Raw genomic sequence first — 24754 nt, 5'->3', positions numbered from 1 at the left:
ATCCAAAATCTAAATACATGGTTAGATTCAGCATATCAAAGAACCCCAAGAATTCAATTTTTGATGAAATCAAACAAAGTTTAATTTTGGACCCTTTTGACCTCAATGTGGACAAAGTTGATAACGGGGCCCAAAAATCAAAAATCTAAATACATGGTTAGATTCAGCATATCAAAGAACCCCATATATTCAATTTTTGTTGAAATCAAACAAAGTTTAATTTTGGACCCCGATTTGGACCAACTTGAAAACTGGGCCCATAATCAAAAATCTAAATACATGTTTAGATTCAGCATATCAAAGAACCCTAAGAATTCAATTTTTGTTAAAATCAAACTAAGTTTAATTTTGGACCCTTTGGACCTCAATGTGGACCAATTTAAAAAGGTGCCCAAAATCCAAAAACTAAATACACGGTTAGATTCAGCATATTAAAGAACCCCAAGAATTCAAGAATAAAACCCCATTGAAATTGGTCAAGAAATAAGCAATTTATACGAAGTATCTTCTTTTGCACAATACTGTGCAATTAAATATTTCTTGCTATTGCGCAATACTGTACTATTGACAATTTCTTGCTATTGCGCAATATTGTGCTATTGGATATTTCTTGCTATTGTGCAATACTGTGCAATTGAAGATTTCTGGCTATTGCGCAATACTGTGCAATTGAAGATTTCTTGCTATTGTGCAATACTGTGCAATTGAAAATTTCTTGCTATTGCACAATACTTATTATATAATAATTTACACATCCTGTTTGGTGTGTATCTCCTACCATATCATTATTATTTGCTTTTAAATATAAATCAGAAATAACCAACTTAAAATGGAAAATTTTAAAAGAAAAAACTAGAGGCTCTAAAGAGCCTGTGTCGCTCACCTTGGTCTATGTGCATATTAAACAAAGGACACAGATGGATTCATGACAAAATTGTGTTTTGGTGATGGTGATGTGTTTGTAGATCTTACTTAACTGAATATTCTTGCTCCTTACTATTATCTCTATCTATAATGAACTTGGCCCGGTAGTTACAGTGGAAAATACTTTTAAAAATTTACAAAAATTTACAAAATTTATGAAAATTGTAAAAAATTGACTATAAAGGGCAATAACTCCTTAAGGGGTCAATTGACAATTTTGGTCAAATTTCAGGGCAGATAGATCTTGACCTAATGAACAATTTTATACTCATCAGATTTGCTCTAAATGCTTTGGTTTCAGAGATATGAGCCAAAAACTGCATTTTACCCTATGTACTATTTTTTAGCCATGTCGGCCATCTTGGTTCGCGGGATGGGGTCATTGGACACATTTTTTAAACTAGATACCCTAATGATGATTGTGGACAAGTTTGGTTAAATTTGTCTTAGTAGTTTCAGAGGAGAAGATTTTTGTAAAAGATTACAAAAATTTACGAAAAATGGTTAAAAATTGACTATAAAGGGCAATAACTCCTTAAGGTGTCAACTGACCATTTTGGTCAAGTTGACTTATTTGTAGATCTTACTTTGCTGAACATTATTGCTGTTTACAGTTTACCTCTATCTATAATAATATTCAAGATAATAACCAAAAACTGCAAAATTTCCTTAAAATTACCAATTCAGGGGCAGCAACCCAACAACGGGTTGTCCGATTCATCTGAAAATTTCAGGGCAGATAGATCTTGACCTGATAAACAATTTTACCCCATGTCAGATTTGCTCTAAATGCTTTGGTTTCAGAGATAAGCCAAAATCTACATTTTACCCCTATGTTCTATTTTTAGCCATAGCGGCCATCTTTGTTGGTTGGCCGGGTCACCGGACACATTTTTTAAACTAGATACCCCAATAATGATTGTGGCCAAGTTTGGTCAAATTTGGCCCAGTAGTTTCAGAGGAGAAGATTTTTGTAAAAGTTTACGGACGACGGACGCAAAGTGATGAGAAAAGCTCACTTGACCTTTCAGGTCAGGTGAGCTAAAAAAGGGAAAAAAGAAAAAAAAGGAAAAAAAAAAAAAATCCCCCCCCCCCCCCCAAATTTTTTGAACCCCCTTATGATTCATCACCCCAAACTCAATCCCAGCCTTCCCTTTGTGGTATGGTACCTTGCAGTACAATTTCAGAGAGATCCATACACTTGTCAACACAAGTTATTGTCTGGAAACTAGAAAAATGTGTTTTTTGCCCCTTTTTGGCCCCTAATTCCTAAAATATTGAGGCAATTACCCCCATCATCAATCCAAGCCTTCCCTTTGTGGTATGGTACCTTGCAGTACAATTTCAGAGAGATCCATACACTTGAACACAAGTTATTGTCATGAAACTAGAAAAATGCTTGTTTTTTGCCCCTTTTTTGGCCCCTAATTCCTAAAATTTTGAGGCAATTACCCCCAAAATCAATCCCAGCATTCCTTTTGTGATATGGAACCTTGTGGTACAATGTCAGAGAGATCCATACACTAACACACAAGTTATGTCTGGAAATTACAAAAATGCTTATTTTTGGCCCCTAATTCCTTTACTGTTGGTACCATAACCCCCAAAATCAATCCCAACCTTCCTTTTGTGGTATTGAACCTTGTGGTAAAATTTCATAGAAATCCATTCACTTAAACTAAAGTTAGAGTGCGAAAACCAATGTGTCTTCGGACGACGCCAGACGCCAGACGACGACGCCAACGTCATACCAATATACGACCACTAAAATTTTTTTGTGGTCGTATAAAAAATATATAGTTACATGTGTAGATCAGGTACAAAGGGAACATTAAATCATCTGATGCCACATTTTCAAATGGTTCATTAATTTTGAGCAATGTGTCAATAACATTGCTCCTCGTCTCTTAGTTTCATTGTTTATCTATGGTCAGCATTTGCAGGATGGAAATTGCTTGTGAATTTTATAGAATCTGAAGTTCAGGCTGAATCTAGCAAAGTAGCCCATAGCTGATTTGTAATACTCTTTTGGTTGTAGCTTCCCATGGTTTTATAAATATTATTGTTTCCAAACTAATGGTTGTGTGTGTGTCTGTTGAAGTTTTATCCAGATAAATTCTCTCAATCGACAAATTTCATATATTTGATTTTGGTCATGGAAAGTACTACAAATTTCATATAGATTGATTTGCTGAATTTTTTGGGAAGCAAATTAACAATTAAATATTAATAGTAATAAACAAATTTATTAACATGTACTAACAATGCCAACAGATAGGAGATACAACTTTGAAAACTTAACAATACAAAACAAGTGCATGTTTTAAACAGAATTTACAGTGAGTACAACAAAATCTTTTAAGTTTAAATTATGAAGTCAACTTGTCAATTTTATTAAATTCTGCACTGAATGGAAAACTACACTTTATATTTTTATAAAATGAATAATAGAATGAATTATTTAGCTGAATGGCTGCTGTACCTGAGAAACTTTAATTTTGTCAGTCTTTAATGATCAATGTGTGACATGTTCTATCATATTCTAAATTTTGTCACTTACATATTGCTAAAAAATGCACATCGTTATATATATATATATGTACAGAAATAACACATGAAGCAATTTTTTATATATTTTTTTTATCACTGCAAGTTTTGATCTGATTCATCATTTGTCAGTTAAATTGTATATAGAGTTTCTTAACAGTTATCACTTATTCAAAAGTTTGTTCTTTTTTTTTTGTCATTTGTCGTTACATGTTTAGTAAACTTTGCATAAAAAATTTCCACTAGATCAATATGACAATACTATTTTCAACTATAACTGACAATTTCTAAATCAACTTTTGACCATTTGTCTTACATTGTGTGTATTCTCAACATCCTCGTTAATGATGTCTGAACCGATCATTAAACAACGATAACCTTCCCATCATGCAACAGTATTTCTGATCAAGTCTATTAACCAAAGTTTGTGTTCAGATTTGTGTTACTTAATAACAGTCCAATCCAACCAAGATATGAGATTACAATGTTATACAGGCCCTGAATAGTCCAGACCTTAACCAAACTTTATTTGTTTTCAATACATCACAAACAGTTTAAAAATCTATCTTCTACTAACTTTAAGCTAACAAAAGTACATGCTTTATTTTTCAAAATATCACTTGCTTTTTTTTTTTTTTAAGTCTTTTTTCTTTTTTTATATATTTTTTTATATTGTTTTTAATTTTTTATATTTTTTTTAGTTTATTTTCGATTTTTTTTAATTTTTTTTTTAATTTTTATTTTCAATTTTTCTTCAAAATGATCAAATCATATATATAAACTACCACTGAAGACTTCTGAATTTAAATACTTTCATGTTCTCAGAACCCATAGATATATAGCTTCTCCAATTTTATCTTCAGAACAAATAGTTATACAAATTCTCAAATGAAAAACTGTTTCAATATTATTTCTTTTGTTATGAGTTCATGATTTAAACCATAGACTATAGTTATAAAGAAAGAAAACATTGTGTTAGGCAGTAAGAAAATGAACACTATGTCATAAAATAACAAAAAATTACAATGAAGACATGATGAAAATGAAGAAAAAATAATGAATCATAAATGTTTTTACATAAATGAAAATGTAGACAAAAAGATTAATTTTATATACAATTAAACATTAAACATTCATTGTTAAAATATTTAGGATACTTTCCTATAAGTTTCCACGGTAACAGGTTAATAGATAAATCTCTATGCTCTGGTACTTTTTGGTAACTAACAGGCATATAGGAATAGAGGAAAAGAAAAAAGTCTAACGGAATCTATCTAAAATATATGATAGGAAGCAATGTCATAATAATTTCCTTAAATTAAGAGAAATAAAATATAACAATATAAAATCTTTCTAAAAAAAATCTAGCTGTCCATGATTTTCAAATGAAATATAAAAAAAATACCCGTATATGTCAACACTTTATATTCCACAATAAAAGAAATGAAGTGAGATTTTTATTTCAAAATTTGTAAATGATTCAATAAAATCTTTTACAGTAATAACCTTCTCTTTCAATTCCTTACTGACAATTTTTGTATAAAAAAGGAAAAAAAAGGGGGGTGTATACCAAATGTTTGGAAATTTAATTTAAATATATAAATTAATGATATACATTCTAAAAATTTAACTGAAAAACAAATGTGAGGGGGATAGACAGATTATTGAAGTGTTCATTATTGGAATAAATAACCTAATATAATGAGGTCTGAACAAAGTAAACTTATAATCAGTACACTAACTTCTGACAAAAGGAACCTTTAAAGAATGTAATCTGAACCAAGTTACTTTATAAGCATTACACTTAACTTATAAATTTACAATACATTACATAAATACAATATACTCTATAAAACTTTTGACCTATTATATTCTAGATTTTGACTATCAAATTTCCACGTTTTTTTATATAAAAAAAAAAAGCAAAATAGTTCTAAAATTGCAAATAATGTGTCAGATTTTGAAAGCAAGTTACAAAGTCAACAAAGCCCTATTATACAGCCTAAAATATGAAATATTGTTAATATTAGATTAGTTATGAAATGAATTTTATTTAAATCTTAATCTGGCCTCTTTTTCAGATTTGTTCATTTTTTCGAAAATTAATGGCAATAACGATGCATGACTAAGGGTGAAAGGTATACAATCAAGGTAGTACTGTTAACCTATACTAGCTGTCAGGCCAAACAAAATATGTGTTTCCTGCCTCTCAACCAACTGAAACCTGAAGATTTTATTACCTCTCCAAAATATTATTCAAGAAATAAAGTTTTGAGTCATTTCAGTAGACATTGAATCCTATTTCTGGTGGATTATTCAGTAAAATTTGTAATAAGATTGACTTGAATCAAGTGAAGAAGGTTGTCATAACATTGGAAATTACAAATAAACCACCTTCCATAAGCCAATAACCGAACGATTTGTGTAAATCCTGATCAGATTTGTAGAAAACATGTAATTTTTCAGATTTGGCTGTGCAAAAAAAAAAATTATGTCAAAAAAAAAAAGAACAATAACCGACCAACACTATTTACTGGAGGCAGAAAACAGACATATATTTTTTTTAACCAAAGAACTGTTAGCCTATTATACAATCTGTTCAATATATGAAATTAAACATTGAACAGGAATGCCCATTGAAATATTAATCATGATAATGTCTGCTGCAGTTAATGATCAATGTATTAAAACGTCTTCATGATGTGGAATTCAGTTTTTGCTGGGCATCTTCTAGAGACTTCTTTAACTGTGCATTTTCTTTCTTGAGTTTTTGAACTTCGGCTGTCAGTGTATTATTACATTTCTCTAAGTAACATGCTCGCATGGCTATTTGATTTTCCTTCACACGTCGCGCGTCTCTTGAGCGTTTAGCTGCTACGTTGTTCTTCTTCCTACGACACCAGTATTTGTCATCTTTTTGTTCGTCAGGAACAAACACCTAAAATTAAAAATAAAATAAAATTCAATTAGGACTCTGCATCAACAGAGAGAATCTACCTTACTGTTCCCATGCACCGATTGGTTATAATAGTCAATTTTTGATTTTTTTCATACTTTGTTATGTTGGGGTTTTATCAAGCTTACAATATGGTTTTGCTCATTGTTGAATACAGTACTGTGCCTAATAGTTGTTTACACAACCTTTGGTCACTGGTGGAAAATGGGCTCATAATTGACTACAGACCATATTTGCTTTTGTTAAATTCCCTAAGTTATAAAAGTAAGTACCTAAACAATATTTTATTCATATATTTCTCTTAGGCAATTTAAAATTGATCTCTTAGAACATGTAGAATTTCTTTAGCCGCATCATTGAATATTTCATTAATGGTCTGTAAATATGGCTACTACCATTCATATGTAAATGTTTATGATATTTTGTAATTTTATTCTAACAAATCCCACTACATGTTCAATAGAGCCATCTTGCATGCATCTTTATGCATGGAGTATAATTATCAATGACGGAAAAGAAAGTTAAACCTGTTGCAAGGTGTGAAATGTATGTGTCATGATTAACAAATGTCAGGTAACATATACCTTTTGTGTATAGTTAAATAATTGTAGACTCAAGAAACATGAGAAAGGTGTGATGAAAACACCTGTCGGACGGACAGTTTGATTGCAATAGATAGCCACCACTTCTAGATAGTGGTTTAATTATTTCAACCAGAATATTGATTAAATTGTCAATCATTAAAGCGTATAAAATATGTATATATATAAAAATGAGGAAAACGTTTAAAACAGTCAAGATAAACCTTAAAAATGTAATCAAGTTTTTCACCTTTCATCAGTAATTCTCCGACTTGAATTTGTATCATAAACAAAATAGATGCATTTTGAACAACATGAATTATAAAGCGAGTTACTCTTCTTTTAAACAGGGATTTTTTAAGTCTCTTTTTGTCTTTACTGTACTTTTAAAATTGTGCTAGAGATACCATAAGATAATTTTGGTACAAAAATCTTATAATTAGTGTGTTAGGCATGTGGTTTGTATTAGTGTGTTAGGCATGTGGTTTGTATTTTGTATTAGTGTGTAAGACATGTGGTTTGTATTAGTGTGTAAGACATGTTGTTTGTATTTTGTATTACTGTGTAAGACATGTGGTTTGTATTAGTGTGTAAGACATGTGGTTTGTATTAGTGTGTAAGACATGTTGTTTGTATTTTGTATTACTGTGTAAGACATGTGGTTTGTATTAGTGTGTAAGACATGTGGTTTGTATTAGTGTGTAAGACATGTGGTTTGTATAAGTGTGTTAGGCATGTGGTTTGTATTAGTGTGTAAGACATGTGGTTTGTAGACTCAACATGCTCAAGACTCATCAGTGGCCCTCAAATCAATAATCTAGCATTCATTGCTCTAAATTCCATTTCACTGCAGTACAACTTCTTGGACAAAAATTATATTTGATGTAAATCATTGAATGTCAAGGAAAACTTATTTCCTACGATATATTTAAACCTGTGTACCATTCTATCAAGCAATGTTTTGTATAAGGTGGTAACTAGGATAACTGTGTATGAGTCATCAGCTGTTGCTATGACAATGTACAGCTGTTTAATCATAATGACAAAAGCGTCATTGTAATAAGAATGTATATCAGTTGATCCCCAAAGAAATATCTGATGGTAATTTTGGGTAAAAATCAAGTCATTTATCATCTTGATGTATATCCTTGCTTAAAGACTAGTCTATTTTGTATTAAAGTGCTAAAGTTGGTTTAACAAAAAAACTTACGACTAAGATTGATCGTTAAGTCATGAACAATTCAGTATACTTACGACCAATCTTAGTCGTAAGTTTTTTTGTGAAACCGGCTCCAGATATGTTTTCTTTTATCAAACAAGAACCAGAAAATATCAGTTTCTTTCCTTCTTGAGAAATGTAGTACTGTTGATCTTTGACCTTCATTACAGACCTTGAAACATATGACTAGGTCAACCAGAGAATAACATATATTCATTCTTTGTGATATATGAAAGTCATGTGTTGGTTCATGAACATATGACTTCTTGGAAAACTGTGTCCAATATTTGTATTGACACCATCCATTGTTGTATGACATCTGAGGAGTGAAATTATCTGTTTATCCATCGATTAAAAGAAAACATGAGCTATTCTGTGGGGACATTAATAGAAATCTTAAGCTATTCTGTGTGGACATTAATAGAAATCTTAAGCTATTCTGTGTGGACATTAATAGAAATCTTAAGCTATTCTGTGTGGACATTAATAGAAATCTTAAGCTATTCTGTGTGGACATTAATAGAAATCTTAAGCTATTCTGTGTGGACATTAATAGAAATCTTAAGCTATTCTGTGTGGACATAAATAGAAATCTTAAGCTATTCTGTGTGGACATTAATAGAAATCTTAAGCTATTCTGTGTGGACATTAGTAGAAATCTTAAGCTATTCTGTGTGGACATTAGTAGAAATCTTAAGCTATTCTGTGTGGACATTTACAGAAATCTTAAGCTATTCTGTGTGGACATTAATAGAAATCTTAAGCTATTCTGTGTGGACATTAATAGAAATCTTAAGCTATTCTGTGTGGACATTAATAGAAATCTTAAGCTATTCTGTGTGGACATTAATAGAAATCTTAAGCTATTCTGTGTGGACATTAATAGAAATCTTAAGCTATTCTGTGTGGATATTAATAGAAATCTTAAGCTATTCTGTGTGGACATTAATAGAAATCTTAAGCTATTCTGTGTGGACATTAGTAGAAATCTTAAGCTATTCTGTGTGGACATTAATAGAAATCTTAAGCTATTCTGTGTGGACATTAATAGAAATCTTAAGCTATCTCACCTTTCGTGATTTCTTAATCATTGGCTGTGGTTTAAGCTCATCTTCTGAAAATTTTCTTGCTTTTGGATCAAATGTTTCTTCTCCTAAAATCATACAACATATACATGTATATTAAAAGTTATTGAAATTGATTTTTGTAAACAGCTCAAATCTATACACATATTAATTTTGTACTTAGTAACTGATAATATTGATAATATTGCTTCACATGTAAAACATGTCAAAACTTAAAGTTATAAAGCTGAAAACCGTACTTTTATTGTATCATATGAACGTTATCAAGTCATGCACAAAATATTTAAGTTAGTATGATGTTTTATATAGTATGATGTTTTTAGAGATGTTGAATGGACAAAGTAAAAGACAATTAAAATACATTGATATCAAATTCTTATCCATTTTTGTCACAAAATTTACAAATGCAACAGTTCATTTCTCACATCCTTAAAACATGTTAAATATAAATATGTTCTAAAAATGTACATTATAAAAAAGGGTTCACTTATTTTGAACTCTATAAATGATAAATTTACAAAGTTGACAGGAGTGGGATGCCAACAGTAGACAAGGAGAAATTACAAAATCTTAAGTTAAATTTGAGTTAACAGGAGTGGGATGCCCACGGTGGAAAAGGGGAAAATACAAATTTGAAGTTAAATTTGAGTTGACAGAAGTGGGATGCCCACAGTGGAAAAGGCAAATTTACAAAATCTAATGTTAAATTTGAGTTAACAGGAGTGGGATGCCCATTGATGAAAAGGGGAAATTACAAAATATATAAAGTTAAACTGAGTTGACAGGAGTGGGATTCCTACAGTAGAAAAGGAGAAAATACAAAATCTAAAGTTAAATTTAAGTTGACAGGAGTGGAAATCCTACGCTTTAAAAGGGAAATTACAAAATCTAATGTTACATTTTAAATTATGATTGGGATGCCAACAGTGGAAAAGGGGAAATAACAAAATCTAAAGTTAAATTTGAGTTGACAGGAGTGGGATGCCCACGGCGGAAAAGGGGAAATTACAAAATCTAAAGTTAAATTTCAGCTGACAGGAGTGGGACTCCTACGTTTGAAAAGGGGAAATCACAAATTTTAATGTTAAATTTTAAATTACATGAGTGGGATGCCCAAAGTGGACAATGAGAAATAAAATTTTATGTTAAATTTGGGTTGACAGGAGTAGGATGCCCACAGTGGAAAAGGGGAAATTACAAAATATATACATGTAATATTAAATTTAAGTTGACAGGACTGGGATGCCCACAGTTGAAAAGATGAAATAACAAAATCTAAAGTTAAATTTGAGCCGACAGGAGTGGGATTCCTACAGCAGAAAAGAGGAAATTACAAAATCTAAAGTTAAATTTAAGTTGACAGGAGTAGGACTCCTATGTTTGAAAAGGGGGAATTACAAAATCTAATGTTAAATTTTAAATTACATGAGTGGGATGCCCAAACTGGACAATGAGAAATTAAAATCTTATGTTAAATTTGGGTTGACAGGAGTGGGATGCCCACAGTGGAAAAGGGGAAATTACAAAATATATAAAGTTATATTGAGTTGACAGGTTAAGGGGTGTCCTTGGTGGAAAAGGGAAATTTCAGGACACAAGTGGGATGCCGATTGTGGAAAGGAGAAATTACAAAAATCTACCATCTTGTAATCATGGTAAGTCTTAGAAAAATTGTCAATAGTCAATTTGCCAATTCATTTATTGACCCTGCAATTAGAGATCCATTTTTACAAGTTGTTTCCATTAGGATGGGCATAATTTTTCTTTGAAAATTAATAGCTAACTGAAAGAGCAAATTCATCAATACGGTGACTGTAATGTAGTTACTTTGATCCACTTCATTTGAACTTCGGTTGATATTTGTCTCATTGGCCATCATACCACATATCCTTATTTTTGTATAATGTCACATTATGTGCTACTGATATTAAGTTATTTTTCAATTAAAACGCCATATACATGTATCACTATCATTTCATTATGAATGAGCAGCAGCCCATTTTGTCCAGTTTAAAACCAGTCTACATTTGGCAAATGGAAACAACAAGTGTTAAAAGTCTGTACTAACAGAATCAAGTCGGTAATTGGCAAATTGACTATTAATGCCTTTCAATTTTATGTCGTATGGAAGTTTTTGCATATTTATATATCTTAACTTCCTCTTTTTCCAGGCAAAATATTTTGACCAGTATATTGGTCAATAAAATTTTTACCTGGGACATTGACCAATTCTTGTTCCCCCTCATCAACGCTAAAATCTATTTCTACTACAGGGGAACGCCTTTCTTCATTCTGTATGACTACAACATAGGAATATGATCTTGTTAACATAATTTTATAGTCTAATAACGTGCTGTCCTCCAACCAGACAAGATGTCATTTTGCTGAATCATACATTAATTGTATAATTCCACAGAATCAAACGGCATCTTGCTTTGTGAAGTTACTCAATCTAATAGAAACATGCCTCAAAAAGAAACCTTTTTAAATTGATTTTCTAAACCTATGCTTCATTTGTACTTTTTAAAAAGAAAGATGCATGGCTACTTCAGACTGGTAAACATTATGACATCAATTCAAATTAGACATCATGATGATCATTGGTAAATCTATCTTACATTAGACATCATCATGATCATTGGTAAATCTATCTTAGGATATAAATTTTAATAAATACCGGTACATAGAAACATTTATAATAAAAAAAAAAAAAATGCTATGGCGAACAAAAACAAAATCTGGGTTTACAGTTACCCAATCGACCCTATATTTTACCACCAAACCCTGAACTAGGAAAAAAGAATAATTGAGTTATTTTTCTTGGCTTGCAAGTTGTGCATGTGAACAAAATTCCTCCATTTCATAATCCATATAAAAAGATTGAGCACTTCTGATAATAAATATTTTTATCTCAAGTCAAAGGTTTTGTTGTTACTATATTTATTAGATTTATGAATTCTTCTTTCAACTATTAAGGTACAAAATGTATGGTAAACATTGCCAAATGTAATTGTAGGATCACTTTTAACCCTCAAAAAGATAAACAAATAAAACTGTGAGCTACTGCTCACTGCTGATACCCCCGCCGAAATATTTCGGTAAACAGGAAGTTGTTGAGTGATGAATCTGAAAACGCATCACACTGTGTAACGTAGTTATATAAACCCTGAAACCAAATTTCAGAAATCCTTGTCAAGTAGTTCGAGAGAAAAATGGGACGAAAATATTCATGGGACGGACGGATGGACTGACGGAGGTAAAACAGTATACCCCCCCTTTTTTAAAGCGGGGGTATAAATAAAAAATAAAATAAAAGTGATACCCTAACCAACCCCTTTTTCACAGAATAACTGTAAACACTAGTGTTTCATTTTTGGCCGTAAAAAATCTTTTAGATAACTCAGTCATACATGTTTATCAGCTGTTAAAGACCATTGTCTAAAGACCATTGTCATCCACAAAGACACCTAATTAGTAAATCAATACTACATATGTACATGAATGTACTAGATGGTTTCTTTTTCAGACATTGTCATCATTTGACAATAATGAAAGGATCATTTAAATTAATTTATTTAGTTTTGTCTTTGATGGTAATCCTTCATTATTGCTAGCTAAATCAAAAGTGAAAGCTAAAACAATCCAACTTAGATTTAAAAGATTTGGTCAATATAAACAAATCTGTATGCTAATCAATACATTAATTAAAAGTAACTTTGTTCATTTTAAATTGCAAAATGTGCAAATACGACATGTACAAAAAAAATCCATATTTACAATAAACTAAAATAAACACATGTACATGTATGTATATATAGATATGTATGTATTTTGAGCTTTCTATATCTTTCAACTCTATGGACTGTTTTAGCTACAGATAATCAATGTAGGAAAGAGTAAAGGTTCAGTATAAGACTGACCTGGTACCGTTGATAAGATCACATCTTGTTCGGCGACATTGAATTCAATGTTTATATCTAACGCACTTTCTACAACATCTTCCTTTTTTATGGTCTCTGAAATTCACAGCAAATCACGTGTTACTATGGAAACAGATTTATTGATTTAATATTTTGTTTGTTTTCTTCAGCCTGTAGATTTTTAACCATTTATATCAATAAATGTATATATACCTGTATATTATGTGTGAAAAGTACAAATGTCATTGTAGATATGACTATGATAACAATGTTTCTCCTACTGTGGTGTGAGAGACTCTTATATTTCCACTCGTTATTTTTATTTTCGATTTTCAACATTGGACATGTTGGAGTTGTATAGCAACCAATGTTAAAATCTTAAATTCAACTTTTTTAAGTGAAGAAATATTGAAATCCACCATGCAAACAAAAGATGACTATGTTCATCATGTTTCTCTCATATATTTTTTCCAGTCTTTCAATTGTAAAACCTATGATTTATGATGAGATTAAACAACAATGGGACTGTTGTGCCAACAAAGCTAGCCTGTTATCCTAATGATTTAGATTAGCTACCACTTAAAGCAACTGAAGATCAGAGACAAATCACAAATGAATTAAATTAATATCCCTTCTGTTGTCAGTCTGTATTTATCTTAAATACATGTAGTATTACATTTATACATGTATAGCATCCTATATTTTTTGTCACAGTTGGTCATTAAGCATGTTACAAATACACATTACTTATTGTATATCCCGTTTGTCTGTTTCTGACACTTTCAGGGTCTACCGAAATGTATATGTATCAATTTTAAATTCATGTGGACGTTCATGTACATGTTACTTTGTCATTGTGTTTGGAAGTAATTATGTGTACATGTACATGACCTACCCTTTCATACAATATTGATGTGCAAGCATTTTTAAGGAAAGGAGGCAGCAAGCTTTATACCTTATAAGACTGTATGTCAAATGCTAAACTGCAAAATCACATGACCAGATTCATTCAAGATATGTTTTCCTGTCACATGACGTTCACAAATGTTACTAATTTAAATACCTTCTTCAATAGACTCATCTGAATCTGAATCATCTTCTTCTGGACTTTGAATCTCCTTTATGTTGACTGTAGATGTAGGTGAAGAATCTGACTCCTTGGGAGAAGAGAGTTGGCTGTCTTTAGACCTACTGCTACCATTAGAGGCCTCATTGAGGTCTACAGGGATGCCATTCTCAGATAAAAACTCATCTAAGTCCATATACTCTAAACTTATGTCCCCATCAGTATAGTCAGCACTACTCCATAAGTTTGGACCCAGAAATGCTGACGTTGGGTCAAATGTAGGTGACATACTTCCCTTCTCCTTTGGCTTGAGACTTCCTCCATCTGAAAATACAATTTTGTATTACATGTAACATGACTAACGTACAAAATTTTTGTTATTACAAGTACAAAACAATGTAATTCAAATCAAAGTTGAACTACATTGTGATGCCAAATTTGATAACTGATGAACTGTAGCACATATTTGTTTAATTTATTATTATCCATGCAGTTTAACAGTCCTGACCTTATCATACTGTTTATCAGTGACCATTGTAAGTATGTGTGTACTTATATTACGACTGACATGATAGATAGTACATGTATATTACTTATATTTGGACTGTCCTAAGGGGGGATTGGACATAGGTAGTAACATCATGTACAGACAATAAAAAAAGTCCTGAAGTTGAAACATTCACCAAATTGATATTCTAAAAGATAATAAACTGCTTCGCTGAGCGCAGCTGGATATGCCCACAGAGGTCCAACCCTGAACAGTTGGGGCAAAAATGGACACAATGTTCAAGCTTGATATATATACAGGTCTGAATTTGGATTGTAATTAAATATTTGACATATTATAGGTTTCTGAACAAATGTAGTCAAAGAACTTGAAATTGGTTACATGTCTTTGCGGCAGAATTTTGTTATCTTTTGACGCAGCTTTAATATTTAGTGGATGTATCTTTATACCGATAAGAAAATGTGGGGCACGTCACGATTACTGATGATTAAGCTTTTACTTTGTAATCAATGCCAAATTATTACATCATGAAATTTTTTTGGTGAGAAGATTGTAATTTCTTGATTTATTCGCATTGTATATATCCAAATAAAATTTCTTTTAATTTGCGTACGCGGGTCTCGTGAGCACTCTAACGTGTACAAGTCATTTCAGTTTTTTTTATAAAATCTACATCAAAGGTATCAGCAATGTCTTGAACTAGTTTGAAATGCAAAGCTGATCAGTTATTTTTAAAAAGAGTTATGTACCTTTAAAAATTTATTATAGGGAAAATTGCATTGTAAGTTCTGGCATGTCAGAACATGTTAAACTTTACAAAGTTCTATTTGGAAGGCAGATACTTTTTAACCAATTATCCCACTGTCTTAAAGAGTTCAAGGAATTAACTTCAAATAAATAACTCTCTTCAAGCATGTCAAGTTCAAATATTGGTGCTTGAAGACAAACCAAACCGAACTGAAGTTCTTCTCAAAACAATGACATTAATATTAATGTTTCATTTTAGCTGTCAAAAAGTCTAATAATATAGAAAAGGGTGCTTCATGTGTTCAAGCTAAGCACTATTAGCATTTTAACAAGAAACATGTGTCCATCCTGTGCATTTGTGTACAATGAAGCCAGCATCACACACACACAATCATGTAATCAGTAAAGACTCACTAGAGCTTAAACTTTCTTTATTCTCTGTTTCAGGAGAGATACAGTTACGTACTAGTATCAACATGTAATTCGACAAAATTTAGTTTGACAATATGTTCATTACAGTACTAGTAATGAAATTCATACTCAGTTTTTTTAGTTATGCAAAACATGAGGTCCGCGTCTCTATCATTCTATGTTTTGTTTGGGTGAATACATCGTACTTTTTTAACTAATGCATGTAAACCAACCTACCTCGATAACTTGCATTTACTGTTCTTGATCAGTCGATGGACAAGGCCTTTTGTTCTAAACACAGTTTTAGTATTAATGCCATCAACTTTATTCAATTATTCGATGTCGGACTATAAGGGTGTCGGACTATTGGGGTGTCAGACCAATGGGGTGTCGGAATGATGGGGTTTTGAACCAATGGTGTTTCGGACTAATGGGGTGTCGGAATATCGGGGCTGCCCCATTCATAAGAGCTGATGATTCACAAAACCCATAAGAACTGCTGATCCACAGAACTCATAAGAGCTGCTGATCCACAGAACCGATATGAGCTGCTGTTCCACAGATTCCATAAGAACTGCTGATCCACCAAACCCATAAGAACTGCTGCTCCAGCTGAACCCATAATATCCACAGACCCCTAAAGAGTAGTTTGATCCACAGAATTGTTAGAGCTGCCGATCTACAGAACCCATAAGAGTTGCTGATCCACATAACTCATTAGAGGTGATGATTCACATTACTCAAAAGAGCTGTTTATACACAGAAGTCATAAAAGCTGCTGTTCCACAGAACTCAAATGAGCTGCTGCTATACAGAAACCATAAGAGCTATACTAATCCACAGAACCATAATAGATGCTAATCCACACAACCCTTAGAGCTACAGAACCCATAAGAGCTGCTTATCCTCAGTCTAATATCAATGAATAAGTTTAATTTCAATCTGTAGAATTTATCATTCACTGTATTTGTTCATATCATCTTACAAGAAACTGCTTCGCTGAGCGCAGCTAGATACGCCCGCAGAGGTCCAACCCTGAACAGTTGGGGCAAAAATGGACACAATATTCAAGCTTGATTCAGGTCTGAATTTGGATTGTAATTAAATATATGACATATTATAGGTTTCTGAATAAATGTAGTCAAAGATCTTGAAATTGGTTATATGAATTGAATTTATATTCAATTAAAGATTTCTTGCTGTTGTGCAATTCTTAGTAAATCTGTTGTCAGACTATATATATATATAAACAAATAAAGTTCAATTAATTCTCAATGTCATATTAGAGATTTATGAAAATAAAAAGGGAGCTTACATCAATAGATATAAACAGTTCACCAAAGTTTCATGAGAATTGGTGACAGCATTTTTGAGTTATTGTCCGAAAACTGGAAAATCACCCCTTTTTTATTGAATAAAACCCCATAACTCAGAAATGTAAAATGTAAAATTTATAAAATTCTAAAGGGAGCTTACATCAATACATACAAACAATTCACCAAAGTTTCATAAGAATTGCTGAAAGCATTTTTGAGTTTTTTCCCGAAAACTGGAAAATCCCCCCTTTTCTTATGATAAAAAAACCCTGTAACTCAGAAACGTAAAATCTAAAATTTATAAAAATCGAAAGGGAGCTCATGTCAATAGATATAAACAATTCACCATAATTTCTTGCAAGTTAGTGAAAGCATTCTTGACTTATTGTCCGAAAACTGGAAAATCCTCCTTTTTTTAATGAATAAAACCCCATAACTCGGAAACCTATAATCTAAATTTTATAAAAAACGAAAGGGAGCTCAAGTCAATAGATATAAACAATTCACCAAAGTTTGATGCAAATTGGTTAAAGCATTTTTGAGTTAATGTCCGACATGTTGACGACGGACGGACAGACGGACAACGGTATACCATAATACGTCCCGTAAACGGGCGTATAAAAAATGAGAAAAATGAGAAATTATGTTATTATAAATTAATTTTTCTTATTCTTAGACAAGTTATAATTTCCAAGAACCAGTTGCTTATTTCTTATTATAATGATCATAAGGTTATTTTGATATCAGTTTTTTTTAGGTCAAAATTCAACTTTATGATTTGCTCTGAATTTCCTTCTGGCACCTCATGAAATACGGAGATATTTCTCCTTTCTCTACGTTAAAATTCTAATGTTTGAAGTAAAGAAATATTGGATCACTCGTGATGCATGTACATGTACAAATGTATAAGATACACTTTAGGGCATAAGCCTGAATGGTTTGCTCTGAATTTCCTTCTGGCACCTCATGAAATACGGAGATATTTCTCCTCTCTCTACGTTAAAATTCTAATGTCTGAAGTAGAGAAATATTGGATCACTCGTGATGCATGTACATGTACAAATGTATTAGATACACTTTAGGGCATAAGCCTGAATGGGTGTATCAAGTTTACTATGGTCAATGCAGAATGATAGTTTTAATAATTTAGGAGGGGGTCTTTCAGCAATTTGATCATATATTATTGAAAAGCATGATAAATGCAGTGTATCCAATTTCATTTAACACATCTTAGTGTAAGTATATACAATGAATATGAAAATGCAAAATAAAAAACTCAACTTGACACATTTTAATTAGTAGAAAATATAAATTAATGTGCATAATCTTTGGAATAAATATTTTTTGTAATTTGTTTCATTCCAAAACTTACAATTTTACAAGTTGTACATGTACATTTGTATTTAATAATTAAATAAATGATGAATGTGTCCATGGGACACGGATGATGGCCCCGCTTGCATTTAACGTTATAAAGGGACATAACTCAAGAACTGTAAAAGTGACGCTACCCAAATTTGTACTTGATCTGATTTTTGTGGTAATAAGTATTGTGTATACAGTTTCATAACATTTGGTTGAGGCAAACTGAAGTTAGAGAATGAAAACGAAAAATTCAACAATTTTTCCATTTGCAAAGGGGTATAACTCTAGAACCGTAAAAGTGACGCCACCAAAATTCAAACTTGATCTGTGTTTTGTGGTAATAAGCATTGTGTATAAGTTTCATAACATTTGCTTGAGACAAACTAAAGTTAAGAGAATGGAAACGAAAAATTCAGCTATTTTATATCTGTAAAGGGGCATAACTCTAGAACGGTAAAAGTGATGCCACCCAAATTCAAACTTGACCTGCGTTTTGTGTTAATAAGTATGGTGTATAAGTTTCATAACATTTGGTTGAGGCAAACTGAAGTGAGAGAACAGAAACCAATTTTGAGACGTATGGATGGACAAGGGTAAAACTTAATGCCCCCTCCGCTATGGCGGGGGCATAAAAAATTTGTAAGGGTTCCGTGAAACCCAGTGTCTTGCCTACTTTTGCTGTTCTCTATGTTTTCAGTGTGCTAGGGGAATACACATAATAGATTACAGTTAACGAAATAAAACGTTTGAAATGCATGAAAAAAATTATGCTTGTAAAAAATGAATACAGTATAAAATCAAATCTATAGATTTATTAAAGAGTTGAAACATAAATTTATTGAACAAATGATATAGAAGATAATTTTCACATTGCTTGATGATTTATCCCTTAATTCAAAAGTCGCAGGCTCAACAAAAATGGGGAAAAATTATAAAAAAATTTTCCTCTAGATACTATCTTTTGATTGTTAAAGAAGCTTCTGTCCAAGTTTGGTAAAAATCCAGGATGGTTCATGAATCTAATAAATGTTTTAAAAACTTCAACTGCAGACTGTATGTAATATTACATTTGTAACTGGAAGAAAAACTAAGTCCATTTATAAGTAATATACGGAAAAACTGGAAATAAATTTAAAAAAAAAATTTCCTTCTAGATACTAAGCTTTTGATCATAAACAAGCTTCTGTCCAAGTTTGGTACAAATCCAGGATAGTTTAAGAAAGTTATTTAAATTTTTAAAACTTGAACCACAGAGTGAATGTAATGTTAACTGGCAGAAAAACTAAGTCCATTTATAAGTAAAATACGGATAAACAGGATTTATTTTTTTACTAAATTTACTTCTGGATACTATCTTATGATCATAGACAAGCTTCTGTCCAAGTTTGGTAGAAATCCAGGATAGTTTAAGAAAGTTATTAAAATTTCAAAAACTTTAACCACAGAGTGAATATTTGTGGACGCTGCCACGACGAAATGTAGGATCGCTATGTCTCGCTGTTGCGATGAAAGTCGCAGGCTCAACAAAAATTCTTTACTGATAAAAACAGAATATATATGTTAAACGAAATAGTAGATAAATGCCTTTTTATTGATATCAACAGACATGACAGATATCATTGTAATACTTTAAAGGGATACTGGTAATAAAAACCTCCATATATAATACATATAGAGTTAAATGTCCCCATTCAGAATTATCTGAAGTTGGGAATTTTTTAGTTTTACGGAGTGACACCCAGAAATGAATCCAGGAGTTTAATAATAAATTCTGTGTGTGTGTACTGTATGTTAGACGTGTTTTGGATTGAGGATGGAATCCTGAGGGTGTTTATCAGACACATCTTATCTCAGGGCTGTGTCCTTCAATAAGATTGTAGCTGACAAACATGTCTCGCTTGAAAAACCATCCATATCATCAAGGATTTGTATCATATCTATATTAAATTACATTTCTGGTTTAAATAAAAGAACACTCACAATATATCATTTATCTCCAAAAATTTTAACAATATTGTGTATACCAGTGTGATCACAAAATACAACAGATCTCTACCCAGTTATATTTCCCCAAATCTAATGGTTTTTTGTTGCCAATTAAATTTATATCATTGAGACATGAATGTATTCAAAAATTCTTTGAGCGAGCGATATTTGTCTGTTTAATGTATTTCGATAGATACAATTGTGTTGCAAGCTATATATATTGATTTAAAAATATACATATGTACAATACGTCCTTTTAAGTTTTTCTTGTAGAATCGCAAAAAAACTGTTATACAACACATAATGTGACCTTCGCCTCTGAAATTGATTTACTCTTACCTTTATTAAATTGTGGCGGATTTTGGAGAACTGGATTTTCTAGAAGTTCCTTAAGACTGTAGCTTGTGTGTCCTAATCCAAAAAGTGACATCTTTCTATCTTTTCAAATCTAAAACTGTGAAATCCAAATGTTAGAATACTTGTTTACGTTAGCCGACCACACACATTTGACACCATGCAATAAAATGACTTTAGCCAATCACAAGACGGGCACTTGTCAATAACTACTGGTTACCTGTATATGAAAACGAATTTGATTAGAGCGAAGGGTAAAAGGAAAATGGATAGATTTAATACGGTACGGATCGGACTGAGGATTATTTGCTCCTGACAATATTGACGTATTTCATTTTTCAATAAGTCACTGATACACTTTCTATATATATCATTAAGACAAAAGTTTGTTTCCTTCTAGATTTCTTTCGAACGTTTTGTGTCGTTGGGTTGCAGTCTCATTGACATCTCCTTTTATTCATGAATACAAGGACGTATAACCAGAGACATACATATATACACATATAATTGTTAAGGGGGTTAATGATTTATATGTACTAAGAAATTTCCTAGCTGACAAGAAAAACTAATTATGTAATACAAATTAGTGATTATTTTCTATTTTTCATATATATTTGTTATGCTTTATGATAACAATAGCATTAAGAATATTGTATTTTTACTTTCAAATTTGCAAAAGTATCACCTCCTCCAATATAACTAAATATACGAGATACTTATATAATATGAATGTTGCTTAATTGTTTGTAAATATTGTCATGTTTGTCTTGGTAAAAAAAAAAACAATATTCGGATGTTACACCAATAAAATGATTTGATTTGATTTCATTGATTACACAGAGATTGGCAACTCTGAAACTCGAGCTCTGAAATCACGTTAATTCACGCGGCCCGGAGTATATATGTCTCTGCGTATAACTATAAATCTACGTCCTCGATGAATATAAATAATATTTAATCGGGCCTTAGAAAGTTTTTTTTATCTGTAAATTACGTTAGTACCACGTTTTAGAAGGCAACAATTAAATTTTATCACATTTCAAAAATCAAAACCGAAGACCCCGTATCTTGGCTTGGTATAGATATAGCATTCAAACGCGACAACAACATAAAAGACATCGTAGTGCACAAGAAGCACAATTTATTATTTTATAAACAAACCAATGGCTGTGGACCATGCCGCGGGAAAAATTGTGCATTATGCTCACACATTAATGAGACCAAGGTATTTTGTGCGGATAACATCGGATAAGAATATACCATTCAGGGACAAATAAACTGTAAAACCGTGGGCGTAGTATATGCAATTGCATTTTTATTCTAGTTAGAAGTCTCTAATTTTCCTCGTTTTAAAATAGAATTCCATGAATTTTACAATAATTTATACATATATAAGGACATATTGGACACGATTTTTTAGTTCAATTTGTTGAGTCAGAATATATACATTTTTCACTATATATGATAACTTTATCGATTATCTGAGCTCTCGAATATTTTTTTTATATAGAATAGATTAGAATATACTAGTTTTATTCACCAAATTAGAGCCTCGGGAGGGCATTGAACACATTAACAATATATACTATGATTGTTTAATAACCTTATGCAACTGTCGCAGGAAGGCGTCAAAGAAAAAAAATAAAATAGCCTTTCAATTTAAAGACGTCATAATTATTTAGACTAAACTAGAACCAATATATTTTTCAGTATTTTGTATCATGTATTGAAAACTCCAAGTTTACAAGGAATATTTACTGTATCTTACAATTTCAAGGACCATTCGTAAACAATATTTATTTCCAGAATATTTTTACCGTGAGATGTAAGCAACCATCCATGCACGACGTGGTAAGTGACCGCCTCGCATATTTGTGGTGTCCAAATCTGATCAATTCTATAAATACTTCACGTTCTTCAACATGTGTTTATCTCAGCCCATAAAGGTTATCGAATCTATTTTAAAACACCCGATGTCACGGGATTATGAACTCTTACTATACAAAGCAGCGAACGAACAGGAAAGATAGTCCTGTGCGATTCAGTATCTAGGCTTTACAATAAATACAAACATATCTTTATAAATCGTACTCTAAAAGTTTTAAAACTTTGTGCTCGTTCTAATAAATTGTTCATTGCATCTTTTAAAATTTTAATCGAATCACGTGAATCGATATGTCCCACGTTATTCAACACGTTTACGACTCACGTGGTATAGGTACTGTTGTACTCTACAAAGCGTCCATGTCCGTGTAATAAAAATATTAAAGTTGATTAACAGTACACTGACCGCAGAAAATAAATTCGCCGACAATCCCGGATTTCCCTCTGTTTAAATAACATGCACCCACAGGCTCGTGCAATCTAATATTTTATTCATCAATACGGCTGCACCGACCATTCATCTTTGGGGAGGGACATGTTTTTTTGTTTTTTTTTTCAATCATTTTTAATAATCAAAATCGATAACATACATATATATACAGAAACATTTTTTTTTGTAACTCTATGAAATAATTTCCCCCCTTGTTTTCAATGGAAATAAACTTTTTTCGCTTCTCATCTGATTGGGAGAGAAAAAAATCAAGAAAGAAAAACAGATTTCTTCAGTTATAATATTGGTTTGGTTTATTGGAATCAGAAAAATAAAAAATAATAAAAGTGTGATAATTCACGACCTTTGCATTTTAAGTTCTTGACAAGTTAGAATATTATACAATTACTGTCCTTTGATGTGGTAAATATTATTCACCTATTGACTGGTTATGAGGGTAATAGCAAGTTTGTTGTCCCTGAGATACCAACTATTGCTCGAGGCGAAGTTTATTTATTTTGTATTTACATTGTATCATAGATCAAATTTATTTGTTCAGTGTATGTTCACTGGTGTTAATATGTCCTTTGATTGAGTTAAGCTATTTCAGTTGATATATATTTTATAGTGTGTCTTTCTATGTTGCCAGTGATGTTACACTATTGTTTCAGAAAAAGGGTGAAGGTTTGGTACCATTAAAACGTTTAAACCCGCTGCATTTGTTTGAACCTGTCTTAAGTCAGAAATCTGATGTTCAGTAGTTGTCGTTTTTTGATGTGGTTCATAAGTGTTTCTCGTTTCTCGTTTTTTGTATGGATTAGACCGTTGGTTTTCCCGTTTGAATGGTTTTACACTTTAGTAATTTTTGGGGCCCTTTATAGCTTACTGTTCGGTGTGAGCCAAGGCTCCGTGTTGAAGACCGTACTTTGACCTATAATGGTTTACTTTTATAAATTTTGACTTGGATGGAGAGTTGTCTCATTGGCACTCATACCACATCTTCTTATATCTATTAAGTGTTTTATTATATCGAACAGACGAACTTTCTAAAAAGACTACATACATCACTTCGAAAAAAACAAATAGTCACATAAACATGATAAACATGCACAAGATGAACTATCCGATGGGTTTTTTTTTTGCCCGTGTGGTATTTGTCAATATTTTATTTACTGTAATCAAGACGAGGAATCCTTGTGTAAAAATTCTGGTGCATATAATAAACGCTAGCTATAACGAATATATTACCGTACACCAAAGCAATCCCAGATTATGAAGACGACGACAGACCCATACCATACATTTGTTATGTTTTAGTTATTAAAATATGTCGCGTAGATTTTCTCTTTCTTTTTTAATTGCTTTTGTTAAGTAATATATTAATTTGAAATAACGATGACAGACACATACATAATATGCCGTTTACGATATTTCAGAGTATAACATTGCCAAGCA

General features: G+C 31.7%; 1 protein-coding gene across 2 annotated transcripts; it reads right to left on the bottom strand.

Moving 5' to 3' along the window:
- Positions 1–3154: 3154 nt before the first annotated feature.
- On the bottom strand, positions 3155–21177 carry LOC127726312 (thyrotroph embryonic factor-like). Of its 2 annotated transcripts, none has more exons than XM_052233629.1 (5): positions 20971–21177; positions 14296–14622; positions 13233–13328; positions 9298–9380; positions 3155–6409 (listed from the first exon to the last, which is right to left on the bottom strand). In XM_052233629.1, the coding sequence occupies exons 1-5, from the start codon at positions 21059–21061 to the stop codon at positions 6167–6169; spliced, it is 840 nt and encodes a 279-aa protein (XP_052089589.1). In that variant the 5' UTR covers positions 21062–21177; the 3' UTR covers positions 3155–6166. The 2 variants fall into 2 exon arrangements, with proteins under 2 accessions (XP_052089589.1, XP_052089590.1); XM_052233630.1 differs by lacking the exon at positions 13233–13328 and adding an exon at positions 11526–11612 and having other exon boundaries at positions 20971–21176.
- Positions 21178–24754: the final 3577 nt, after the last annotated feature.

This window comes from Mytilus californianus, unplaced genomic scaffold, assembly GCF_021869535.1.
Source record: "Mytilus californianus isolate M0D057914Y unplaced genomic scaffold, xbMytCali1.0.p SCAF_17, whole genome shotgun sequence".
Lineage (NCBI taxonomy): Eukaryota > Metazoa > Mollusca > Bivalvia > Mytilida > Mytilidae > Mytilus > Mytilus californianus.
Note: the sequence above shows the minus strand (reverse complement) of the source record. Positions and strands in the feature narration are given on the sequence as shown.